Here is a 23,537-nt window from a genome sequence, read left to right as displayed (position 1 = left end):
TGCACCAAACTCATGGTCAGGTGACCAAATACTTTTGCCCATATAAAGGAATTAAGGCCGTGCCACAAGCCTAAACAACAAAGATCACCTGGTTGCTGGATCTGTAATTTTGACCAGTATATCTCTGAAACTCCAGTCTAAAGGTTTGCACAAAAGTAATGGGACACGCCAAACCATTCAGTCATCGTATAGTCCTGGTTCCATTGTGTTAACGCTCACCACAAACGAACCCCCAGAAACTTGACAAAAGCTCTTCATTCATTTCACCCCCGTTTCCAGACGCATGACTTGCAAATTCCAGCTTCATTATGCAAAGCGGGCCAATCGCCGGTTCTGACTCGCTGACAGATATGCAAATCCGTCCACTCCATCCACTTCAGCGCTTTGATTCGGCCCAATTAAAGCAAACGCCGCTCGGCGCGTATAATTAAGTGGCTGAGCTGCGACGACCGGCCCGACTGGATAAACGAACGCTTATTGATCTTTCTTTAGTGCCTATTGATGGTATCCTGCACCGAGAGAGGCTAAAACAAACGGCCGCTTAAGAGACAAGGCCCGCGCCGAGCCTGCAGCTCTGCTAATAATTGATATAAACAACAGGAAAAGAAAAGCGGCGGTGAGAAAGCCTGCAATTAGCAATCGCGCCACTTAGACTTTCCATTAAAGTTTCCATTCAGACGCGGCTAATGATACAAAACAAAACCCGGGAGCAGACGTGGAACGGTCGCTCACAAGCACCTGATTGATTATTAATAGCTGCCAGGGATAAAGAAACTACAAAGATAAATCAGCGTTCCAGATGTAAATAAAATGCAAACAGAGGAAATCGCTCCACTCCAAACACTCGAGGAGGAGATAAACACGTAAACAAAGGCGAGGCAGCGGGTACCAGCAGGTGCTCGGCCTTTTCCATCGGAAGCCGCGACTCCAGCCTGTAGCCGGCTTGCTTTTAACCGCACCCGTCGCACCCCGTAAATCAAACTAAACAGATAATAGACATGATAAGCAGTTCATTTTGGATTTAATGGCACTAATTCAGTTTGCCGCAGAGATGCTGAGCACGCCGAGAGCCGCCTGGATCCTGGACTGGACTCAGATCCGTCTTTTCTGTTAAAAAAATCATCATCCTCAACCTGACAGGACTGCATATGAACTATGTGGCTAAAAGTACGTGGACACACGATCCAAAACCTTGAGTGTTAATATGAATTTGCGTCTATTTGTGGAATGTGTCTATGGAAATTTGTGCCCTAATCCTTGCTCACTATGTGATTAGCATTGATATTCACAGATAAACATTAAACAAAGCTGGCATGTGATCATCACCACTGAGTTTAGATGTAAACACATGGTAACAGTTGGCTGATCATTTGTTGTTTGTTGTTTGTAACTTGCCTTGACTTAATTAAATTGTTTTAAATTTAAATATTTTTAAAATATCAGTGGCCTACAAATAAAATTATTTTTACATGTATTATTATTTTATTTAGCATTAATATTATTATTTTAAATAATATTATTGGGGTTGGTATTATTATTATTATATAATTATGTAAATTATAATACATATATAAATTACTATTATTATTATTAATAATAATATAAAAATAAATATAAAAATTACTACTACTATTATAATAATCATTGTTATTATTATTATTATAAATAATAACTTATTTAAAATTAATACTGTTTATATTATTACTGTTATTATTATAAATAATAATTTATTAAAATAATACTGCTATTATTATTATTATTGTTAGTGTTATTATTATCTTTAATTATTGTTAATATTATTACTGTTATTATTATTATTATTTAATTATAAAAATTATTACTAGTATTATTATTGTTGCTACTACTTTTTATTATATATACATATTTCTGTTATTATTGTTGTCATTGTAATTATATTATTGTTATTACTTTATTATTATTTTTTGTTTTTATTATTATTTTTATTATTATTATTATTTAATAAAAGTGACTCTTTTCTGAAGCTAAATCATTTTTCCTTTCTGTGAGTGTGTGTTTTTTTCTGTGCACTTTCGGTCACACCTGTCCCCCTCGCTCTCATTCTGTTCCCTCAATTAGGAGGAAACCATTTTTGGTGGGTGCTGCTTATCTTTGGCCGGCTGCATTTCCACATTAGAGTTGAAGTACAGTTCTCCACAGGGGCAGCGGCAGCGGCAGCAGCAGCGGCAGCAGAAGCATCAGGCTGTAATTTACTGCCTCCACCATCTGCTGTAGCTCAGTGAAATTACACATAAACTGGTTAGCGGACACTTTGGCCCATTGTCTGTTGTTTTGATAATCACCCTTAATAATGCCCGGCATCAATATGGTCTTTAAACCTGATTTGGGGGGTTAATGGAATAAGACGCAGGCAGTCGGTGCATGCATGGGGGCTAATGTCATTAGGAATGTTTGCGAAGAGGCAAATTAAATCAGCCATAAATTGCGCTCTCGAGTTTAGGCAGAAAAGGCCGCAGCCGTTCAGCTGCAAGAAGTGGCCTCCATATTTTAACCTCCGGTGGTAACTGCGCTTAAAATGGAGCGGAATAAAGGAAACACGGCGTGAATGGATGGAAATGATTATTGACGTGACTCTTACGCTTCTACACAAGCTGCTCAGAGCTGAAAAAAAACAGGAGTGAAGTGGAACACCTTTCTCTTCCTGTACAGGTGTGGCACTATCGCTCGTCCTCATCAACAATCAGAGTTTTTATTTTAATGAATAACTTTAACACGTCTCCTCTACACCTTTACCCTAATAAACTAAAGTATATGGACATCTTAATTGTTGGACATCCAATTTAATAAGGTGTTTTAAATATTAATGGTCTACAAATAATTTTTTTATGTGTATTATTATTTTATCTAACATTAATAATATTATTTTACCTATTACGATTATTATTGATATTATTATTATTAGCATTATTAGGGTTGGCATTATAATTTCTAATAATAATATTGTAATTATAAAAATTACTACTACTATTAACATCATTATTATTAATATTATTATAAATAATAAATTATTAAAATAATGAATACTGCTATTATTATGAATGGTATTATTATTATCATCATCAACATTACTATTATTATTGGTATTATTATTAATATTATCTGTATTATTGTTATTATTATTTATATTACTGTTGTTATAAGTATTTTATATTTTATATTATTAGTGGTATTATTTTTATTATTATCACTGTATTATAATTCTTATTATTTATATTGTTATTATAATTATTTTATATAATTATTGGTATTATTCTTGTTGCTATTTTTATTGTTATTATTATTATTATTAATATTATTATTATTATTATACAAAATACTACTGGTATTATTATTGTTACTATTATTATTTATATTATTATTATTATTTATACTGTATTATTATTATTATTGTTATTATTTATTCTTATTATTTATATGATTATTCTTATTACTATTATTATTATTACATTATTATTATCACGTCTCCTCTACACCTTCACCCTAATAAAGAAAAGCATCTGATAGAAACGTCCTCGCATCCTCCTGCCAAAAATATATGGACACCTGAATTGTTGGACATCCAATTTGGCCATTAATTAATTTAAAAGGGGCATTGATATTGAGCTTATACATGTATTTGTAGCAACTGGGCTGCATGACTATATGGCCAAAAGTATGTGGACACTTCCTCTATTTATAAAGTTTGATCGCAGTAATTGTATACTCACAGATATATACTGTATATATATACTCAAGTATCGAATTATTTTATCAGGTATGAAGGGCGTGTTACCTAGAGCTACAGGTGCAGAATTTCAGATGAACTCGTAGTAAACCCACACCGTCTGATTCTTTTGTTCTGCCCTGTCTCAAACAAGACAGACTAAAAAACACACACACACCTCTAACTTCACTCTCACAACCCAGACGAAAACCTACACACACGTTTAGTCTCAGCTTAAAACGCACCTCAAATAGTCCCAAAATGTATGTCTAATCTGAGCTTTCTGGACATCAGATCCAAAATCAGCCAGTGATGTTGGCTTACAACTAATAAATCCTGTAGGTGTTCAGTCACAGTAAGTCCACAGTCACGGTGGAACAGAAACAGGCCTTGCCCAAACTGTTGCCACAACTTTTTATTCAACATAAGGATTTTATATAGCTCTTACCCTAATAAAGAAAAGCATCTGATAAAATCGTCCCCACATCCTCCTGCCAAAAATATGTGGACACCTTAATTGTTGGACATTTAATAAGGTGTTGTAAGTATTATTGGTCTACAAATACATTTTTCATGTTTTATTATTTTATCTAGAATTAATATTATTATTTTATTATTTCATTCTATTACAATTATTATTGATATTATTATTATTGGGGTTGGTATTATAATTATTATTACTATTAATTTTTTATTATTATTGGTATTATTATTAAAATAATATTATTATAATTATAAAAATGACTACTGGTATTATTATTTATATTATTACTATTATTATTTTATATTATTATTGGTATTATTATTCTTGTTGCTATTATTATTATTATTTTTTATTATTATTATTGTTATTATGTTTTATTAGTTATATTGTTTGTAATTTTTATTATTATTATTGTTATTTTTATTATTATTGTTATTATTATTTATTATTATTATTGTTTTTATTTTTTAATTATTATTTATTATTATTGTTATTATTTGTATTATTATTATTACTGTATTATAAATATAAAATTGTTCACTGATAAAAGACTGGAGGAAGATGAACACACATTAAACAAAAAAAGAAAACTGCTTTTAACTTTGTGGCAACAGTTTGGGGAATGCCCTTTCCTGTTCCAACATGACTATGTCTCTGTCCCATTGAACACACAGCTCTTTGATCAGGTCTCTATATCAAGGCCCATGGTTTTAGAATTAGATGTCATAGTAGGACTGTAAGTTATTGGCATTCCTCAAGGGTTACTACTAGGCTCTTGCATAAATGTAAATTTTTAACGTTAATGTATTTTTGACATAGAAGACTGTACGCATTCCTCAAGTGTTACTACTAGACTCTTGTGTATTTTAAATTTTTTGCATTAATTTGTTAAAATTAAAGTCATAAAGCCCAACACGCCCGTCTGCAACCTGTATATTCACAAGCACCTCATCCCGCCTCGGGCAAACGACAGAAAACCAGACACGTCGGGAGAAAGCGTATAGTCTTCCTTATCTGCCTGGATCTGAATGAACGTCGAACAAAAGCGTGGTGTCTTTTGATGCACGGGCGCGTCACTCCAGGCCAGGTGAGTCCGAGGTGAGAACGAGGGAAACCTGCGGGGAGATTTATGACCAGAGGACAGCCGTTGAAATGTGAAAAGTGATGTCATTTTTGCGCTCCTGGTTTAGGGAACCGAGGCGGTTAACTGAGCTCTCGGCCCTCTCGGTCGTGAGACTCCTGTGATCCGGCCTGGGGTGCTGTACCCGAAAACACCGGAGCGAGACGGACAGAGCCGTGTCCCTGAGGAGGGCGGGAGAAAAGACGATACAGCTTTTACCCAGACGGCCGTCAAGAGGAGATGTCACCGCTTAATGGAAACACTCGAGGGAGCGGTCCGAAAAAAAGACACTTACGACTACTTGTACTTATTATAGAGAAGCTTAGAGAGACTTTGTGCTGTTCCAGGAAGGACAGGACGTATCGTTTCTCATATCGGGTGACAAAGAACATTGTGAGCTATTGGCGTTCTCCAAGTGCCGATACTAGGCCCTTGAGTCCTTTTGTACCGGCTGGCTGACGTGTCTTGTATATTGAGTTCTTACATCATTTGTTTCTTTGTGCATTTTATCAAGTGCAAATGTTACAACACTATATAACCAAAAGTATGTAGACACCACCCTAAATATTGAAATCAGGTGTTTCAGCAGGACGTTTTTAGTTCCAACAATGTGCCACGTTCATAGGTGGTGGAGCTCATGTGTAAACATGCTGAGCAAACTGGTAGAACTGGAAGAAAAACATACGGCCAATCCAGACTAACAACTACATAAACAGTTGAGCAACTGTACACGCTGGAATTACCCTCATCCCCTGATGTCCTAATTGGCTACGTCCATACACAGACAGGTGGATGGAGATGCCACCAGTGCTGTACCCCATTCAACCCATCGTATACTGGATACTCGACACCACGTCTCACTTCTGGGTAAACTGGCAGACTTTTTTGGTTTTGAGGGGTTTTGTCTGATATATTAGACGTATCTGTCTGAGAAATCCCTCAACAGACCACACACACAAGTCCCCTCGAGTTCCTCACGACCAGACGGCATTTCCACAGACGGGTCGGCATCGTGTTTACATTTCTCCGCAGCAATCCTGTGGCTAAGCGATCGTCTTGTGTGCTGTTGTTTACAGTAGATGTAGTTCTGAAAATTCCCCTCCTCTTGACTTATCCCAACAAGCTAACATGTTCGCTCAGATCCCCGGACGAGGGTAAATACGTCAGGTACATGTTACACGTGTTCCATGGGCGCATGACAGAATAACTCAGACGTTATTATATCTTCTCGGGTTGCGGCGTGTTGGCATCGGGACGCTCGTCTGGGCTTAGATCAAGGTTCAAACACAGTTCTGGCTCGAATGCCTGGCGGAGTCGGTGAAGACGGACTCACCCTGATTTGCAGACAGTGTAATTGATCATTTTGTAAAGATTTAGCAGGAAGCCCTGCTGTCTCCGATCACGTTACAGAAATTCAAGCCAAACGACAAGAGCGTCTCTTGAAAACAATGCTGGTTCAAGTAAATTCTTCTTTCCCTCGAAAACGACAAGTCTTCCAGGTCCTAATAAATTTGCTTTACATCAGACACAATGAGACCCTTGTTATCCCACCTCCCCAAAGCAATTCAGATTTGTCCACCCATGGAACAATTAACCAAAAGATTTGATGATGATGATGATGATTTGGTGGAGTCTGAGAGCCTTAGAAACAGCTGGCATCACACACCAGCAGAAAACTGGACCGGACCAAGCCTGGCGTCACAGCTTTAAAGGAAAAGCAGGTTTCCACCTGAGGCGCAGGTGATGGTCAGTTAAGAGGAACCAACACTGGTTGGTTCTATGATCTGTGCATCTCCGCCCTCTCTGCTGGCCATATTTGGCAAGGCAGAGGGGCATGGTTCTGTAACCGAACCATGTTGGTTCAATCATTTGTGCATCTCTGTCCTCTCTGCTGGCCATATTTGGCTAGGCAGAGGGGCATGATTCTGTGACAGTGACTCTCCATATATATATTTTAGAATTGTCCTAGATCGTAAATAGTAAAATCTAACAGTATGTAATTTATATTCTACAGGGATGTATGGGATTCATGCTCTGTGGGCAGCCCTGTCACTTCACAGCAAAAAGGTCCTGGGTTCGATTCCCAGGTGGGGTGGTCCGGGTCCTTTCTGTATAGAGTTTGCATGTTGTGTCTGTGTGGGTTTCCTCCAGGTGCTCTGGTTTCCCCCGACTATCCAAAGACGTGCAGTCAGGTTAATGGTCGATACTAAATTGTGTGTGAGTGTGATGGACTGGTGACCAGTCTCACCCAGTAAATCAGACTCAGTGCCAATCTGTGAAACCGGTGGAAAAAAGACAATGAATGAATAAATGAATGATTAAGAAACGAATGGGCGGTCAATTTTTCAGAAGGGTTATATGTGGTTATATGGCTGTTGAATACTTAAATAAATTAAACGATGACTTATTTTTGTCGTTGACGATTTAAAATTGACAAACGTAACAGGGGGAGACAGAGGGGAATCGATCACTCTTTCACATCAATGTAAACACTGTCTGAAACACAGTAGCTCATTAAGCTCTAAGTGAAATCAGTACTGGGGACGGAGCGGAGGCGTATCGTACACCGAACCCGTGGCCGACTTCATCATATCTGTTTGGCGCTGATCTGAGTTGAAGCGGAATTCACCTGAGGCGACTGGATTATCTGATCCGAGATCAGTCTGCTGCATCTGTAATACAGTCAGCGTTTACACCTCAAACCTTTAATAATATTAATACTGATAATAATTAATACAGCAAAAGCTCTGAACATCTGATTGACCTTAACAGGTAGGTGATACCCATAAACCACCTCTGAACTTGGTCCGTTTCTATCTTGTCACTTCTTACCTCTGTGTACCCGATTTGCTGAGGTTTTCTCTGATTGCAGACAAATAGCTGTTGTGTCGGTCTCATATTCGACGGATATGTACCAGCACGAGGCCAGACGTCTGCCGTCTAACACCGATACTCACCGAGCCGGGGTTCGAGCATGCCAGAATTAATGACGATTCGTTCATGCCAGAAGATCAGATGTCGGCGTAAGACGAGATCCAGTAAAGAATTTAAACCACAACTATGTTTTGTCCCAATTTTTGTCATTGTGGATTATTAAAAGTGTAGAGCGGGGTCAAATATATGTGGACACCTGAGTATTAACCTTCATAATTATGGACCAACAGAAGATCTAAATGTCGAGCTAAATGTGTCACTCGTTTCCTGTGTAATCTGCACTTTGCTGTGAAATTCCAAATGTAATGTTTGTGTTTAGTGACTGAACAATTTTCATCCGTGTAGCGTTCAAGTGCCGCACATTTACTGGTTAATCTGCACTATGAGGCTTCCTAGCAATCCTCCGGCAATTCAGTTAGCAATCGCTTAGTCAAAATGTCCAAACTGTCGAAGTCTAAAGCAGCTAAAAACACGACGGGTAACTGAGTTTGGAAAACCAATTCTGTGCACGCAGAAATCTCAGCTCGTTTTGAGCCCATGAAACGACATCTGTACCATACAAAAGGTGGCACGAACGTTTCTCAGCTTCCTTCATCCTGACGAATTTAAAGCAGAGGAAAACACGACGCTATTAGCGGTTACGTTTGCTCTGCTCTTTTTATGTGATGCTATTCATTAAGCCTGATCTCTCCTTCGCCTTTTGTCCAGCTTTGTTCGCACCGAACGCTCTCGCCTCTTTCTCGCCTCTCTGGGTGCTAAGCAATACAAGAGGAACGCAAGTCGCCGTCAAATTAGCATTCAAGAACCTGCGTCTGGTTCAATTATGAAATGTATCTCGAAATGTATCTGTGGAAACTGACGGATGCTCAGCTTCCTGCACATCAGGACGCCTGAACAAACAGACGTGCTTGTTAGTGCAGGGAAAGAAGCTAAGAGCATTCAACGAGCGTCAAGAGGTCAGAAATAATTGGTCAGAATGACCTACAATAGGGTCAAGAAGACTCCAAAAGGCCAAGACTAGAAACTACATGACCAGCATATGGGAGCAATGTTAATTATTAATTTATTTATTATTTATTAGGACTGTAACGTCATGTTTTACACACTTCATGACAGAACAGGCAGTTACTGCTTACACAAGATTCATCAGTTCACAAGGTTAATATCAAACACAGTCATGGACACACAGGCACGGGGAGAACATGCAAACTCCACAGAGAAAGGACCCAAACCGCCCCATCGGGGAATCGAACCCAGGACCTTCCTGCTGTGAGGCGACAGTGATACACACCGACCCATCGTGACGCCCCAGTTAGAACAAATCACCCATCAAAATGAAAAGTGGTCCAACACACACACACACACACACACACACTGTGGAGATATAACAAACTCGTTAGCGTTCGTTAAGCAGACGGTTTCCGGCAAGCTCTCACGTTTTCCTCCCTCATGACGTCCACTGTGAGAAATCACATGATTCCCCCGACATGGCGAGCTGTCAATTACGCAGCAATCATGCTAACAATATAAAGCAGCGGCTCACACACACATGAATCCTGCATCTGTGTATCTGACCACCAGTGGAATAACAGAACCAGACCACTGAGCCCACAAACATCGGATGAACGGAGCCTTCAGACAGCAGCCATTAACAATTACTGACGTTTCTTTGCTTCAAACACAAGCACAGACACTCGTGGGGGTTAAATACACTTCTCTGTTCTCTGTGGGCAGGTTCATTTACAGCTTGGGTTGATTAGAACGTCTTAATTATTACACTAACGGAGGGCCGGATTAGACAGCCAGACATTAATAAACAGACGTCTGTTTTTGGGCTCCCTTTTACTTCTGCTTGTGCTGTCCTAGAAGGGCCTAGAACACCGGCCTAGAAGAGCCACAAACTAGCACCCGCTCCCTACGACTCTTGGAAAAATTGTCAGCAGGATGAATACAAGCAGCTGATTTAACTGACTGGAGTAGAAAGAAAAGATTTACAAGGTTGTTGCTTGTAAATATAAACATGTTTAGAATTTGATGCCTGCAGCACACTCCAAAAATTATATATATTATATAATATATGCTTATATAAAACTCTGATGTTTAGCCTGGTTTCGTCTCGTGTCTTTATAGATTTACTTTGTGCACTGTCATGCTGGAACAGGAAGGGCCTTCCCTAAACTGTTGATGCAAAGTTTAAGTCATATAATTTCTTTTATAGGATTAATTTATTATACCTGTTAGCAAAATTGTCAGCCACTTTTTTTTTTACACCAGCCAGCGGTGGATTCAGTCGTGTCAGGCTGTGCTTTTTGTGTATCCTCTACTATTTGAGCTGCTATCTCACACAAACAGCAGGAGTCGCTGTTGCAGCGGCAGTGAGGACAAACCCAATCTGTCCTTCCCTCCCTCAGACACACCTGATCGTAATCACTAAGATCGCAAACTTGAGAGTTCAAACTTTTGGCGGCCGGCCTGCATACAAGTCTGCTGATCAACCAGAGCGCCCCACCTAATTCTTGAGTTGACACACACATTGTTAACTAACGATTATTTCATTTGTTTATAGTATTATTAATATTGGAAAATTTTTAGTGAGCTACTTATATATTATGTTACAGAGCTTTTGTTGATAATATACTTCAGGCTAAAGGTTTTTTCCTGGCAACCCTGATCACACACCATATGGCCAAAAATACACTGATGAGCCAAACCTTTTGGTACGCACGGTGCACGTGAGGGTGAGGGATTTATTACATTTTGGGCTGATGGTAGTTTCTTATTGTTCATTGATCAGCATAAAGACCTGAGAGACTTTGATCAGGACCAGACCGTTATGGCTAGACGACTGGTAAGCAATGTCCCAAGCAGCCGTGCTGAGTGTCTACAGAAAAGGATCCGAGAAAGGACGAGACACAAACCGCCCTGACCTCAAACACAAAGAATATTTTAAAGATGAATTGGAACCCTGATTGTGAGCCAGGCCTTCTAGTACAACAACAGTTCCTGTCCTCACAAATGCCATTTTGACTGAAAGAGCAAATTCCCAAAGACAGTCCAAACACTATGGAATACCTTTCCAGAAGACTGTTATAGCGGGGAGTGGGCAGACAGGGGGGTCAAAGCCAACGTTTCTGGAACAAAATGTCCAACAAGCTCATGCTCAGGTTGCTGCACCCTATTTTAGAAGGAAATGCAAATGCAAAACAGTCCAGTTTCTTAATGTTCTCCACACTGCTTGTTTACACGTTCATGATCGTTCTTCATTGTTCTTCTATGGTTGACGTATCTCACCATTTCACAGCCGCTTTAAACGCCGCACCCTCCAGCTAAGCGCATTAAATAAACCAAACGTGCGGATTATCGAGCGCACACGGCGGCCGCATTAAGATTCACTTCAACTTTAACGCGCCGCGCTTTCCCACCGCCGTACGTTTAACCCTGAATATCCGCAACCTGTTACCATCTGCTGCCGACGCTCGCTCTCCTCTCACTCACTCGGGTGCATCATGGGTGTTTTGTCTTCGTGGACCGTGAATCGAAGCCATTTTTCTTCCTGCGGGGAGCGAGCGGGCGTCCGTCCTGCACTCGACTCTCCGTGGAGAGCAGCTGCTTCTTACAGCACAGAGACCCTGATCGGCCCCTGAAGAGCCCCGCTGAACACTCGGCATAATGAAGGAGTTGGTAAGAGGGCAGGATGAATACAAGCAGCTGATTTAACTGACTGGAGTAGAAAGAAAAGATTTACAAGGTTGTTGCTTGTAAATATAAACATGTTTAGAATTTGATGCCTGCAGCACACTCCAAAAATTATATATATTATATAATATATGATTATATAAAACTCTGATGTTTAGCCTGGTTTAGTCTCGTGTCTTTATAGACTTACTTTGTGCTGGAACAGGAAGGGCCTTCCCTAAACCGTTGCTGAAAAGTTTAAGTCATATCATCTCTTTTATAGGATTAATTTATTATACCTGTTAGCAAATGTCGTGCATGTCCCGATACTTTTGTCCATATCGTTTATGAGCAATTAAGATCAGCCAATCCACCTACTGGACTATGTTTGGTAGGTAAGACGAAACCAGATGTCTAGGGTCAAACTACAATGATATGAATGGAACATGCTAAATTCCTGTGAATCAATGCCCAGTGATACAAACACTCCTTTGACAGAATGGGCACAAATCCCCACAGACATACTTATATATACAGTTATCAGTTATAACATTAAAACCACCTCCTTGTTTCTACACTCACTGTCCATTTTATCAGCTCCACTTACCATATAGAAGCACTTTGTAGTTCTACAATTACTGAATGTAGTCCATCTGTTTCTCTACATACTTTTTGAACCTGCTTTCATGCTGTTCTTTAATGGTCAGGACCACCACAGAGCAGGTATTATTTAGGTGGTGGATCATTCTCAGCACTGCAGTGACACTGACATGGTGGTGGTGTGTTAGTGTGTGTCGTGCTGGTATGAGTGGATCAGACACAGCAGCGCTGCTGGAGTTTTTAAACATCTCACTGTCACTGCTGGACTGAGAACAGTCCACCAACCAAAAATATCCAGCTGACAGCGCCACGTGGGCAGCGTCCTGTGATCACTGATGAAGGTCTAGAAGATGACCGACTCAAACAGCAGCAATAGATGAGCGATCGTCTCTGACTTTACATCTACAAGGTGGACCGACTAGGTAGGAGTGTCTAATAGAGTGGACAGTGAGTGGACAAGGTATTTAAAAACTCCAGCAGCGCTGCTGTGTCTGATCCACTCATACCAGCACAACACACACTAACACACCACCACCATGTCAGTGTCACTGCAGTGCTGAGAATGATCCACCACCTAAATAATACCTGCTCTGTGGTGGTCCTGACCATTGAAGAACAGCATGAAAGCAGGTTCAAAAAGTATGTAGAGAAACAGATGGACTACAGTCAGTAATTGTAGAACTACAAAGTGCTTCTATATGGTAAGTGGAGCTGATAAAATGGACAGTGAGTGTAGAAACAAGGAGGTGGTTTTAATGTTATGGCTGATCAGTGTATATTCATACTCATAGCTGAATTATCACATACAGGTCAGTGTGTTTTAGTACCATTAGTTTTTAAAACTGGACGTCCAACAAGCTCATGGTCAGGTGTCCAAAAACTTTTGTGACCATGACCAGGATGAGGCTGTTAGAACATGATGAGCTTTAATGCTGCACCAGAAGCTTTGATGTGAGACGTGGCAGCAGACAGAAGAGACGGATCGTCTGTGTGATGGTGGTGCGCGGCTCATCATTTCTGAGTTCTAGTACTTAATGCATTATGGATCGTCTCTGGAGTGCAGCGGAGCGACGCGATCGATAATGTGCAGCGTTTCCTTTCTGGTGGGGTGTATTCTTTTACCTTTCATATCTCACATAACAAAGAGCCTCTAATAAAACCATCAATTTATTACCCACGTGTAGGATTTATTTACGCACCCACAGGGGACGCGGTCCTGAGCTACATCAGCGCCCCCCCAAAAAATCGGCTCCGACCGCAGGAACCAGCGACTTCACACCTCACATATACATATTTATTCATATACAAGTGTATGCCTGAGACACACTTTAAAAAAACTTGTGACAGGGGCGTGTTTACCCCCCTGTGTTCCATTCCTTTCCAATTAATGAGACTACCAAGTACTCCCAAACCATGTGGTTATATTTATAACTGGAACATGATGGCTTCTCATGCAGTCACATACATTTAAGTGGTTTCCGGGCTCGTCCTCAGATTACCTGAATCTTTTCACAATATTATGTACAGTAGATGGTAAAAGTCTAAATTATTTGTGACGATTCTCTCATAAAGTTTGGTACAGAGTGGTGAGCCACGACCCAGCCTGAAAATTCTATAATCTTCTCACTCCTGATTGTAATAATAATAAAAATATTATAATTAATTAAATCATAATAATTTTCATATAATGTTTTTATTAATTATTAACAATAACTTTTGATTACTTCACATTCTTACTCTGTTTAGGATTATTTGCTATAAAACAGGACTTACCACTATGATCCTACACCATGGTTTGAGATTTATTACCACTAATACTACTGCTCTTCTGTCTGAATGGAAGTGAATCCCAGCAGTCATGTTCAGACAGAGCTGCTACCCAGACTCTGAGGTTGCAGGACCGGGGTTCATGTTTCTGTAAGTGACACATGGCCGATGTTGCTGTGTAACACTGATCCATGTCACAGCCCTCGATTTACAAATATTTCTTGAGAAACAGCAGATGATATTTTAACACAGCGGGTCCCCTCGGAGCGCAGAAAGGGCCCACGGGGCCACTGATGACCGATAAGCAGATGTCATACGTCTATAAAGTGCTGTTTTAGAGCAGAGAGTCGATACGGATCATCTGAGAAACATGACGGACTTCGTCGACTTACAATCTGCTTTTTTTTTTATGTGAGAGGAACATCAGCGGCTCTTCTGTCCCACAGTCAGGACGGTTCAGCAAAACTGATTTAAAATTCTAAATTAAATTTACTAAAATGGATGTTCAGTATGTTAAATCTGAATTAAACTATTCAGACTGGATTTGTTTATCAAATACTGTCAGAAAATCCATCACATTTACTTGGTAATAAAACTAACACTCGGTCTGACATGTTTTGGTCCAGATTGGGCTGCAAGGTGAGAGTCTCCTGAGGGTCTCTGACCTCCGACCCCTATCCGTCCTTAGCCTTGACTTCACTCTGTCAACATGGCACAAAGTATTTTTCTGTTTGACATGGACCAAATTAAACTGCACCCAGAGCCCCATGGTCTGTACCTACATGGCCTGTACACACATCACCTGTACTTACGCTGCCTCTACTCATGTCAACTTTACTCACATCGCCTCTATTCAAGTCAACTTATTGACATCGACTTTACTTAAATTGTCTCTACTAACATTCACTGCTATACACATCGCCTCATCTCAAGTTGCCTCTCCTCACATTGCCTCTACTTACTTCACTTCATCCCATGTTACTTCTATTCCCATTGTCTCTACTCACGTTCCCTTATCTTTCTTTATTTTTATTTATGTTGACTTTACTTACACTGCCTCTACTCACTATTCATGTTGACTCACTTTACCTTTACTCATATCACCCCTAGTCACATCTCCTTTAATTACGTCAACTATTCTCACATCCCTCTACTTAAATCAACATTAATTACATTGCCTCCATGTTGACTCTACCACATCGCCTCAAATAATTTCAAATCAACTTTATTAACATTGACTTTACTTAAATTTCCTCTACTAACAATCACCTCTACACACATCGACTCTACTCACATTGCCTCTACTTGCTTCACTTCATCCCACTTCACCTCTATTCACATTGCCTCTACTCACGTTCCTTTATCTCACTTTATTTTTATTCATGTTGACTTTACTTACACTGCCTCTACTCACTACTCATGTTGACTCACTGTACCTTTGCTCACATCACCCCTAATCCCATCGCCTTAACTTCCGTCAACTATACTCACGTCACCTCTACTCAAGTCAACTTTAACATCGACTTGCCTTTAGTAATGTTAACTTCTATACATGTCGCCTGTCCTCACGTTGCCTCTACTTGCTTCAGTAAAGGTACCTCTATTCACGTTGTCTCTACTCACGTTCCTTTATCTCACTTTATTTTTATTCATGTTGAATTTACCTACACCGTCTCTACTCACTATTCACGTTCTCACATAACCCCGTCATAGTACTTCTGTCAACTATACTCACATCCCTCTACTTCAGTCAGCTTTACTCACATTGCCTCTATTTTCAGTGAGTCTATTCAAGTCGACTCTACTTACGATACCCTCACAATCCTCTACTCACGTCGACTTTACTTATATTGACTCTTGTTAAATCTCTCTAATCTCTCATTTATATTTATTTTTTATCTACACAGAATTTTCTGTATCATAATTTAAAATGAATCCATTTTCCAGTTTTCTCTAGCATCGCCTCTATTTAACGTGCATCTTCAGCAGGCCGTGTGTTTATTTATTTATTTATTTGCTTTTTAGTGCAATCGGTTGCTGATCCTCTCCACTCTGCATGCACAGAGCACGCCTGGAGTATTTTACTTCATTAGCCGAATCAATTAATTGCCTTCCTGTTAAGCAAACTACCCAGAAAGGCCAGAACCAGGCGCCTATTGAAGCAGCGAGCAGGCTGGAAAGGCAGCTTTTAGGCCCGGCATTTACATGCAATTATCTTCTTATACAATTAACTGGATTGGGCTAATGAGCATCTTGCAGGCAGCGAGCGGATTGTAGCCGCGCTGAATGGCAGAGCTGAGTGAGTAATTGGCGGTTCGGCATGGCAATGTTAATGGGAGCGATCTGAAAGGGAAAAAAAAACCAAAACAGCAGCGTCGGAGAAGACGGGGTAGACGAGAGGCACTTAGCTGAGCGACAGAAACAGATATTCGGCGGTGAATAACGCACGAGCGCTCAGGATTTCAATATCGACCGTGTTCAGACTTCATATAAAATAATAAAGCACAGAAATAAACCTGCATTCACGTCTGTTGATCTGAGCTATAATAACTACTATAGCTGGAACAATCCAAACAAAGAGAAATGTCACCTTGCAGTGATTCCTTCTACTTATATACATCATATGGCCAAAAGTATCTGGACACCTGATCATGAGCCTGTTGGACATCTCATTCCAAAATCTTTCACATTAATTTGGAGTTCCCCTCCTGTGTAACTAACAGCCTCCAATAAGTCTCCTTTTCAGTCAAAAGAGCATTTGTAAAGCCAGGCACTGTTGGATTAGAAGGTCTGGTTCACAGTCAAGGTTCGAATTCATCCAAAAGATCCAAATGCAATTCTGAAAGTCGATCTGTAGTCGATCTGACCGGAGTCAATTCCTACTCAAGTCATTCAACAAACTAACAACAAAATAACATCGTCTGTGCGTCTGAGAGAAACTTTCAACAATAATAAACTGATGGCCAATATATAAATGACCAACTTATAAATCTAAAACGCAATAAAATCAGAACACGTGTCTGTGAGCAGCCTGAGACGAGATCAGGTCGACCTCTAGATTCAGTATCATTTGATTGCAGTGCCACCTGTCGGTGAATATGAGAGTACAAGGACTCGTGATACATACCATCGCCAAGTAGCCACTGTGGGCCCCTGAGCAAGGCCCTTGACCCTGAATTGCTCGTCTCATATTCTGGGTATATGCTGCAAATTAAAAATCTATTGTTCTGTTTTAGCTTGTTATAACATTTGTCATATTTTGTATTTGTATTTATTTGATAGCAATGGATTGGCACCCTGGGAGGCTATTACTTACCGGTAGAATTGGACCCACTGCGACCCTGACCAGAGAAAGTGGTTGGTGAAAATAAAAAAGTCTCTCAATATGAATTTATTCTAGTTTTTTGAGTACCATTTAGCAGATGCTTTTTTCCCCAAAATGACTTACAGTAGTGGGACAGCATACTGTCCAAGCAATTGAGGGTTAAGGGCCTTGCTCAGGGGCCCAACAGTGACAACCTGGCAGAGGTGGGACTTGAACTGCTAGGCTACCTTAACTGCTAGGCTACCAGGTTCAGTTTGAGTAAGGTTCTTTCCTGTCTCACCATGACCCTGTGATAAAGACATGGTTTGATGAGTTAGGTGTGCAGGAACTACAGTGGCCTGCACTGAACCCTGACCCCAACCCTGTTAAACACCTTTCGGATGAATCGGAATGTCGACTGTGAGCCAGGCCTTCACCACAGCCTAAACAGGTACACTTCATAATCTTGTGAAAGCACTTTTCAAACAGCAGGTCAACAAGCTCATGGTCAGGCGTCCACATACTTTCTAATCCCACAGAATGCGGCACAGCAGGTCGGGGGACCGAGATGTTCGGCAGCCCTGATTGGCTGCTTCGACTGCCCCTAGGTGTGAGCTATTGAGTGTATTCGTGTTTCTGTGTGACGTCGGAAATGAATGAATGAATAAATCATACTTTCAGGTGGACAGATTTTCTCACGTTTGTCTTGTTTCCTTCGACAGAGAAAACAAAAGGAGAGAAAAATCACATCGGCGTTTGTGTGGCACGGCTCTCTCTCCCTCTGTACCACCGTCACCCGCGGGCGGGGGCAGTAGGTGTTGTGCCCCCTTATTTGCACTGTGTAATGTGTGCTGTTGTGCAGCTCATTTTTCAGTCCAGACTGCAGTGCTGTTATTGATTTGGTGTAAACAGGGGGGTAATGAATGGCCTCTCTGTTGTTACGGCTGCACACACACACACACACACTGCTATTTACTGATACACACTCTGTGTGTGTGTGTGTGTGTGTGTGTGTGTGTGTGTGTGTGTGGATGATGGAAGCACTAACATTATGATATTGTGAGCACATTCACCGATTCCACCAAACAGAAATGCTTGCTGTACACAATTTGTAGGATTTATATAAAAATCAAAAAGAGATACACCACATAGCCAAAAGTATACGGACACCCCTCCTAACTCCATATAGGATCCCTGGCCGGAATTGTGGGGCAATGTGATGCCCATGTTTTAAAATGAGATGTTCAACATGCTTAGAGTTAGGTGTCCACATACTTTTGGCCATATAGTGTATACCCTGGACAGGGTGCCAATTCATCACAGGGAATCATATACGCACATACAGTATATGCTCGCTTACTGATCGTCTGATCTACCTGCTGCATGTTTTGGACGGTGAAAGGAAACAAGCAGGCACAAGGAGAACGTACAAAACTCCTCACAGACAGCAACTGAAAGAGACTGGATGCAACCCAGGTCCTCAGATCTCATGTTGCTATGCAGAGCCCGCTCATGTTTTTAAACTCAGCTGCCCCACAGTGCACGAGGTGTCCACATACTTTTGGCCATATAGTGTACACCCTGGACAGAGTGCCCATCCATCACAGAGATTCATATACACACATAAATGTTCGCTCACTCACGTCTAGAAGCGATTTAGGGCGTCTGAGCTTCCTGCTGCATTTTGGACGGTGGACGGAAACAAGCAGACACAAGGAGAACATACAAAACTCCTCACAGACAGCTACTGAAGGAAATTGGATGCAACCCAGGTCCTCAGAACTCTGCACGGAATAACAACAGAGGTCGTGGGGTTTCTTTCCGCCTCCTGAAACATGCAGGGTTGTGGATTGTCCGTGAGTAACCCCTAACAACGAATAGAAGCCTGGTTCAGAAAATGTTGCCCTTGTTGTGTCCAGGTGGTACCGGATTCACTTTGACCTCAACCAGGGTGAATGAATGAATGTTAAACTTTAAGTATGTTTTATTTGCACCGAGTGTGTGTGTGATTGGGGTGCTGACCTGTGGTGTGTGTCCCAGCAGAGCCCACAGCATGTCAGTAACCGGGCTCTGCCCCCTGCTGAACTCCAGTAGGTCAGTTTCCTGTCGGTTTACAGCGAGGTGCTGGCAACCCTGAAAATCCCCCTTCAGCTCGGCTCCGGTGTTCAGCTGCACCAGGTCCCAGGTTCCCATCCCACCCAAAACCTTCCTGATCGCCCCCAGCTGCTTGAAGGACAAATGACCTGCCAATCAGAGCCCAATTATAAAGATTTATAATCACAAATTCAAACCTGTTACCAAAAAGATTAGGACAGTAGTCAAAATGTAAATAAAATTCTGACCTGAGATCCATGAGGGTGTCAGAGAGTCGCTGATCCAGGTCACGTAACCCTCTCTGAGACCCCGCAGGAACCCCTCCACCTCATCGTGGGCTAGCAACTCCTTTCTCTTCCTCAGCTCTTCATCCAGGTGACAGTGTGGTGAGAGGAAAAGGATTCTGGGTAGGAACAGTGACTGTCTGATGTTTACGCCACAACGCTGCACGTGACTGCACAGATCTCTGGCCTTCATCTGCGCAGACAGACATTCCTTAGTTCTGTATTTGCCTATTTATCCTATATTTACTCTACACATATCCTATATTTACATACTACATGGCCAAAAGTATGTAGACACAACAAGTACATCCCCTTTTGTGTAGGAATAGCATCATATGGCGCGTCATGTATGCCGATATGCATCAAATAACGAAATTCGTGTATCCCCACACTCCGTGCAAATCCTCATTTGAGTAAAGTAAACAAACTTATAAAATAAGCTGACCTGCGAAAAACCCACGACAGGAGGCAGCCAAACCATAAACACAACCCGGCTAACCTCAGCAGAAGTGCGCCAGCGTGTTAAAGAACCCTCATGGAAACCCATCACCATAATCATCATCATTATCTCAACCTCAGCACAAGCGCCGCTCTCATCAGGTTCATGTCACTGACCCAAATTTAAATTTTTATATATTTTTACACCGTAATTGCCGTAATAACTCCATCATTTGAATGAAGAGCGTCTGAACGTGAAGTTTTCCCCTCTCAAACCACATCACAGCTTCTAACACTGTCAAATAATCAACATGTTGTGTTTTGATTATACAATCATGCTGCCGCTTTGCTTTCTGCAGGTTCCTGTCTGTGCAAAGCAGTCATACATTACACCACCAGGATCTGGTTTGGAGTCGCATTGGAGCAACTGGCCTCCTTGGACACTGTACAGACGCAAGGGGCAATTTCTGGCACACGGGTGGCGCAGTGGTATAACATGCTAGCCCACCAGAGTTGAGATCTCGAGCTCTCAAGTTTGAATCTCAGCTCTGCTCTCAGCCAGACGGGCGCCTACACAGACACACAACTGGCTGATCATGGACAGCGATGTGTGGCTCTCCACACACAATACTGAACTCTGTGAGATCCCGTCCCTGGCAGGTGAAAAGAAGTGATTGCTGCCACAGCTTCTTTGCTCAGGTGCAGCCGTGACATTGAATCTTCTCTGAAGCCCGCCCAGCACAAGCGGTCCTCCTGATTTTTTTAATGCAGTTTAAGTAAGTGGATACTAAAACACAGTCTCTTACACACCTTCCAATACCAATGGATTCAGGTCATTTCTGTGTGTTGTTGTTGATTATTTAAATAAATATCAATGTTGTATTTGTAGGATTACCGTGATGGTCTGCAGGGGGTCAGAGATCTGCTGGATGGATGTGTTGGTGCAGTTCTCCTCCTCCTCTTTAACCTGGATGTGCCAGGTGTTGGAAGCCTGAGCTGAAACCGTTCCCGTCCATTGCTTTACGTCGATACAGTAAACACCAGCACCTGAACACAGTGTATACACTCACTAAACATGTAACGTATACTACATACACACCAAAAGTATGTGGACACTTCATTTAGTTATTGCGTTTATTTAATTACTGAGGTGTTTCAGCCACACCCATTGCTAAGAGGTGTATAAAATTAATCACATGAAATCAATTACATGATTCCTTTGATACTTTATGGCGACAGTTTGGGGAAGGCCCTTTCCTGATCCAGCATGATCGTGCCCCTATGCACAAAGTGAGGTCCAGATATAAGCATATATGATCAGGTCATTACCTGTTACAATGACGAGGTTAATCTCCTCTCTGGAGGTCTGAAACTGATTCGGGACTCGAAGGTTACAGTGCACGTCTTCTTTCCTCAGCCCACTAAGCTTGCTGTGTATTAGAATGATGAATGAAAAATTAGAATGATATAAAACCTACAAATTTGGGCCTGTCGGGACAGAAACTAAAATATTTTCAGACATACTAACCGTACATGCTGGAAAAACTCCTTTACAGTCTGAACCTTCTCCTCTCTTTTGATACTCTGGTCCAAACCAGCAGAAGATGCTAACGGGCCATTGTTTTTTCGGCAGCTCCCGGGGTCACCAGACCCCGAGGACAAATACATGTGGGTCAGTCGGCTCCCGAACTCGAACATTCCTCACGAATAGCAAATCTGCACCTGTTAAAATACAGATATATATTAAAAGAATGTAAAAACATTAAATGTGACTCCATTCTAGTTATGAGTGAGGGATTATTTACAGGGTGTCATACGACAGATGGGAACCCAGGTTTGATCCTCAGCTCTAGTCACTGTATGTGAGTACTCTGGCAGTACCAGTAGGTTTATTGATAGGCAGTGATAGCTCAGTGGATCACTACTGGAATAGTGATCAGAAGGTTGCCAGTTCATGCCCCACCACTGCCAAGGTGCAACTGTTAGGCCCCTAGACAAGGCCCTTAATTGCTTGGATTGTATTCAGGCACAAAAGTTGCCTTGAATCAGATCATCTGCTTAATGGCATCAATGTAGATGGAACATCAAGTGAGGCTTTCTTGACCAACATTAGTGGCCAGCCATACAAATGCTCTTTTAACTGAAAAGGCACAAATTTCCACAGACATACTTCAAAGTCTTGTGAGCCTTCTCAGATGAGTGGCAGTTGTTCTAACTGAAGAGATCACAAAGGTCACACTATTTTAGTACCATTTGTTTGAGGGATGTCCAACAAGAGCATGGTCACGTGTTCAAATAATTTTCTCTATATTATGTATCAATAATAAATAATATTGTTAGTATTATTAATATGATATAATACAATACAATATAATATATACACTATTAAGTGACCGTGTGAACAGAGGTCAAATAAGTAAGTGACCCCCAATCATAAACAACAAAAATCACACACACTGAGAGGATGCGCGCACACAAAGAGCGCGTCCCCGCGACACCACAGACACACACATTTTCTTACTCAGAATGTCGATCAGATTCGGTCCGTCTGTTAGAGAAACGTTTACTGACCGAGTGTAGAGAACTAGAGCGGTTTATAAATGTAGAAAAACACGTGAGTGATGAAACTCTAGAGCTGATTTCACAACACCGCTCTGTCCTACAAAACATAAACAAGCGACCGCGTGGAGCGGCGTGACGTCACCGGGTTGCCAGATTGAACACGCACCTTTACACGCGGATCTTAAAATCATCGAATTATAAAATTCATTTATTAACTTGGATAATTGTGTGATTCTTAACTGGATCACCGAGGCGTTTAGTTTAGGGTTATAACCTAACCTGAACACCTCTAACATGGGGTTAAACATGTATAGCCTAACCTAAACACCTCTAGTCAGGGGTTAAACATCTGTAGCCTAATCTAAACACCTCTAGTATGGGGATAGACATCTATAACCTAACTTAAACATCTCTAGCATAGGGTTAGATAACTAAAGTCTAACCTAAACACATCTAACATGGGGTTAAACAGCCTAACCTATAACACTATTAGCATAGCTTTAAACATATATAACCTAATCTAAACACCTCTA

At 41.1% G+C, this 23,537-nt stretch overlaps 1 protein-coding gene across 1 annotated transcript in view; it reads right to left on the bottom strand.

Moving 5' to 3' along the window:
- The window catches only part of si:zfos-911d5.4 (uncharacterized), a 30,060-nt gene extending 7,019 nt beyond the window's left edge, over positions 1 to 23,041 (bottom strand). The window contains exons 1-6 of the mRNA XM_063003513.1: positions 22,964 to 23,041; positions 21,971 to 22,164; positions 21,772 to 21,872; positions 21,338 to 21,489; positions 19,969 to 20,197; positions 19,649 to 19,869 (exon numbers count right to left, since the gene is read on the bottom strand). Coding sequence (XP_062859583.1) covers positions 19,649 to 19,869; positions 19,969 to 20,197; positions 21,338 to 21,489; positions 21,772 to 21,872; positions 21,971 to 22,140 — 873 coding nt within the window. The 5' untranslated portion in view covers positions 22,141 to 22,164; positions 22,964 to 23,041. The remainder of the gene's footprint in view (positions 1 to 19,648; positions 19,870 to 19,968; positions 20,198 to 21,337; positions 21,490 to 21,771; positions 21,873 to 21,970; positions 22,165 to 22,963) is intronic.
- Positions 23,042 to 23,537: the final 496 nt, after the last annotated feature.

The sequence above is a fragment of the Trichomycterus rosablanca genome, chromosome 10, assembly GCF_030014385.1.
Source record: "Trichomycterus rosablanca isolate fTriRos1 chromosome 10, fTriRos1.hap1, whole genome shotgun sequence".
In the NCBI taxonomy this organism is placed as follows: Eukaryota; Metazoa; Chordata; class Actinopteri; order Siluriformes; family Trichomycteridae; genus Trichomycterus; species Trichomycterus rosablanca.
Note: the sequence above shows the minus strand (reverse complement) of the source record. Positions and strands in the feature narration are given on the sequence as shown.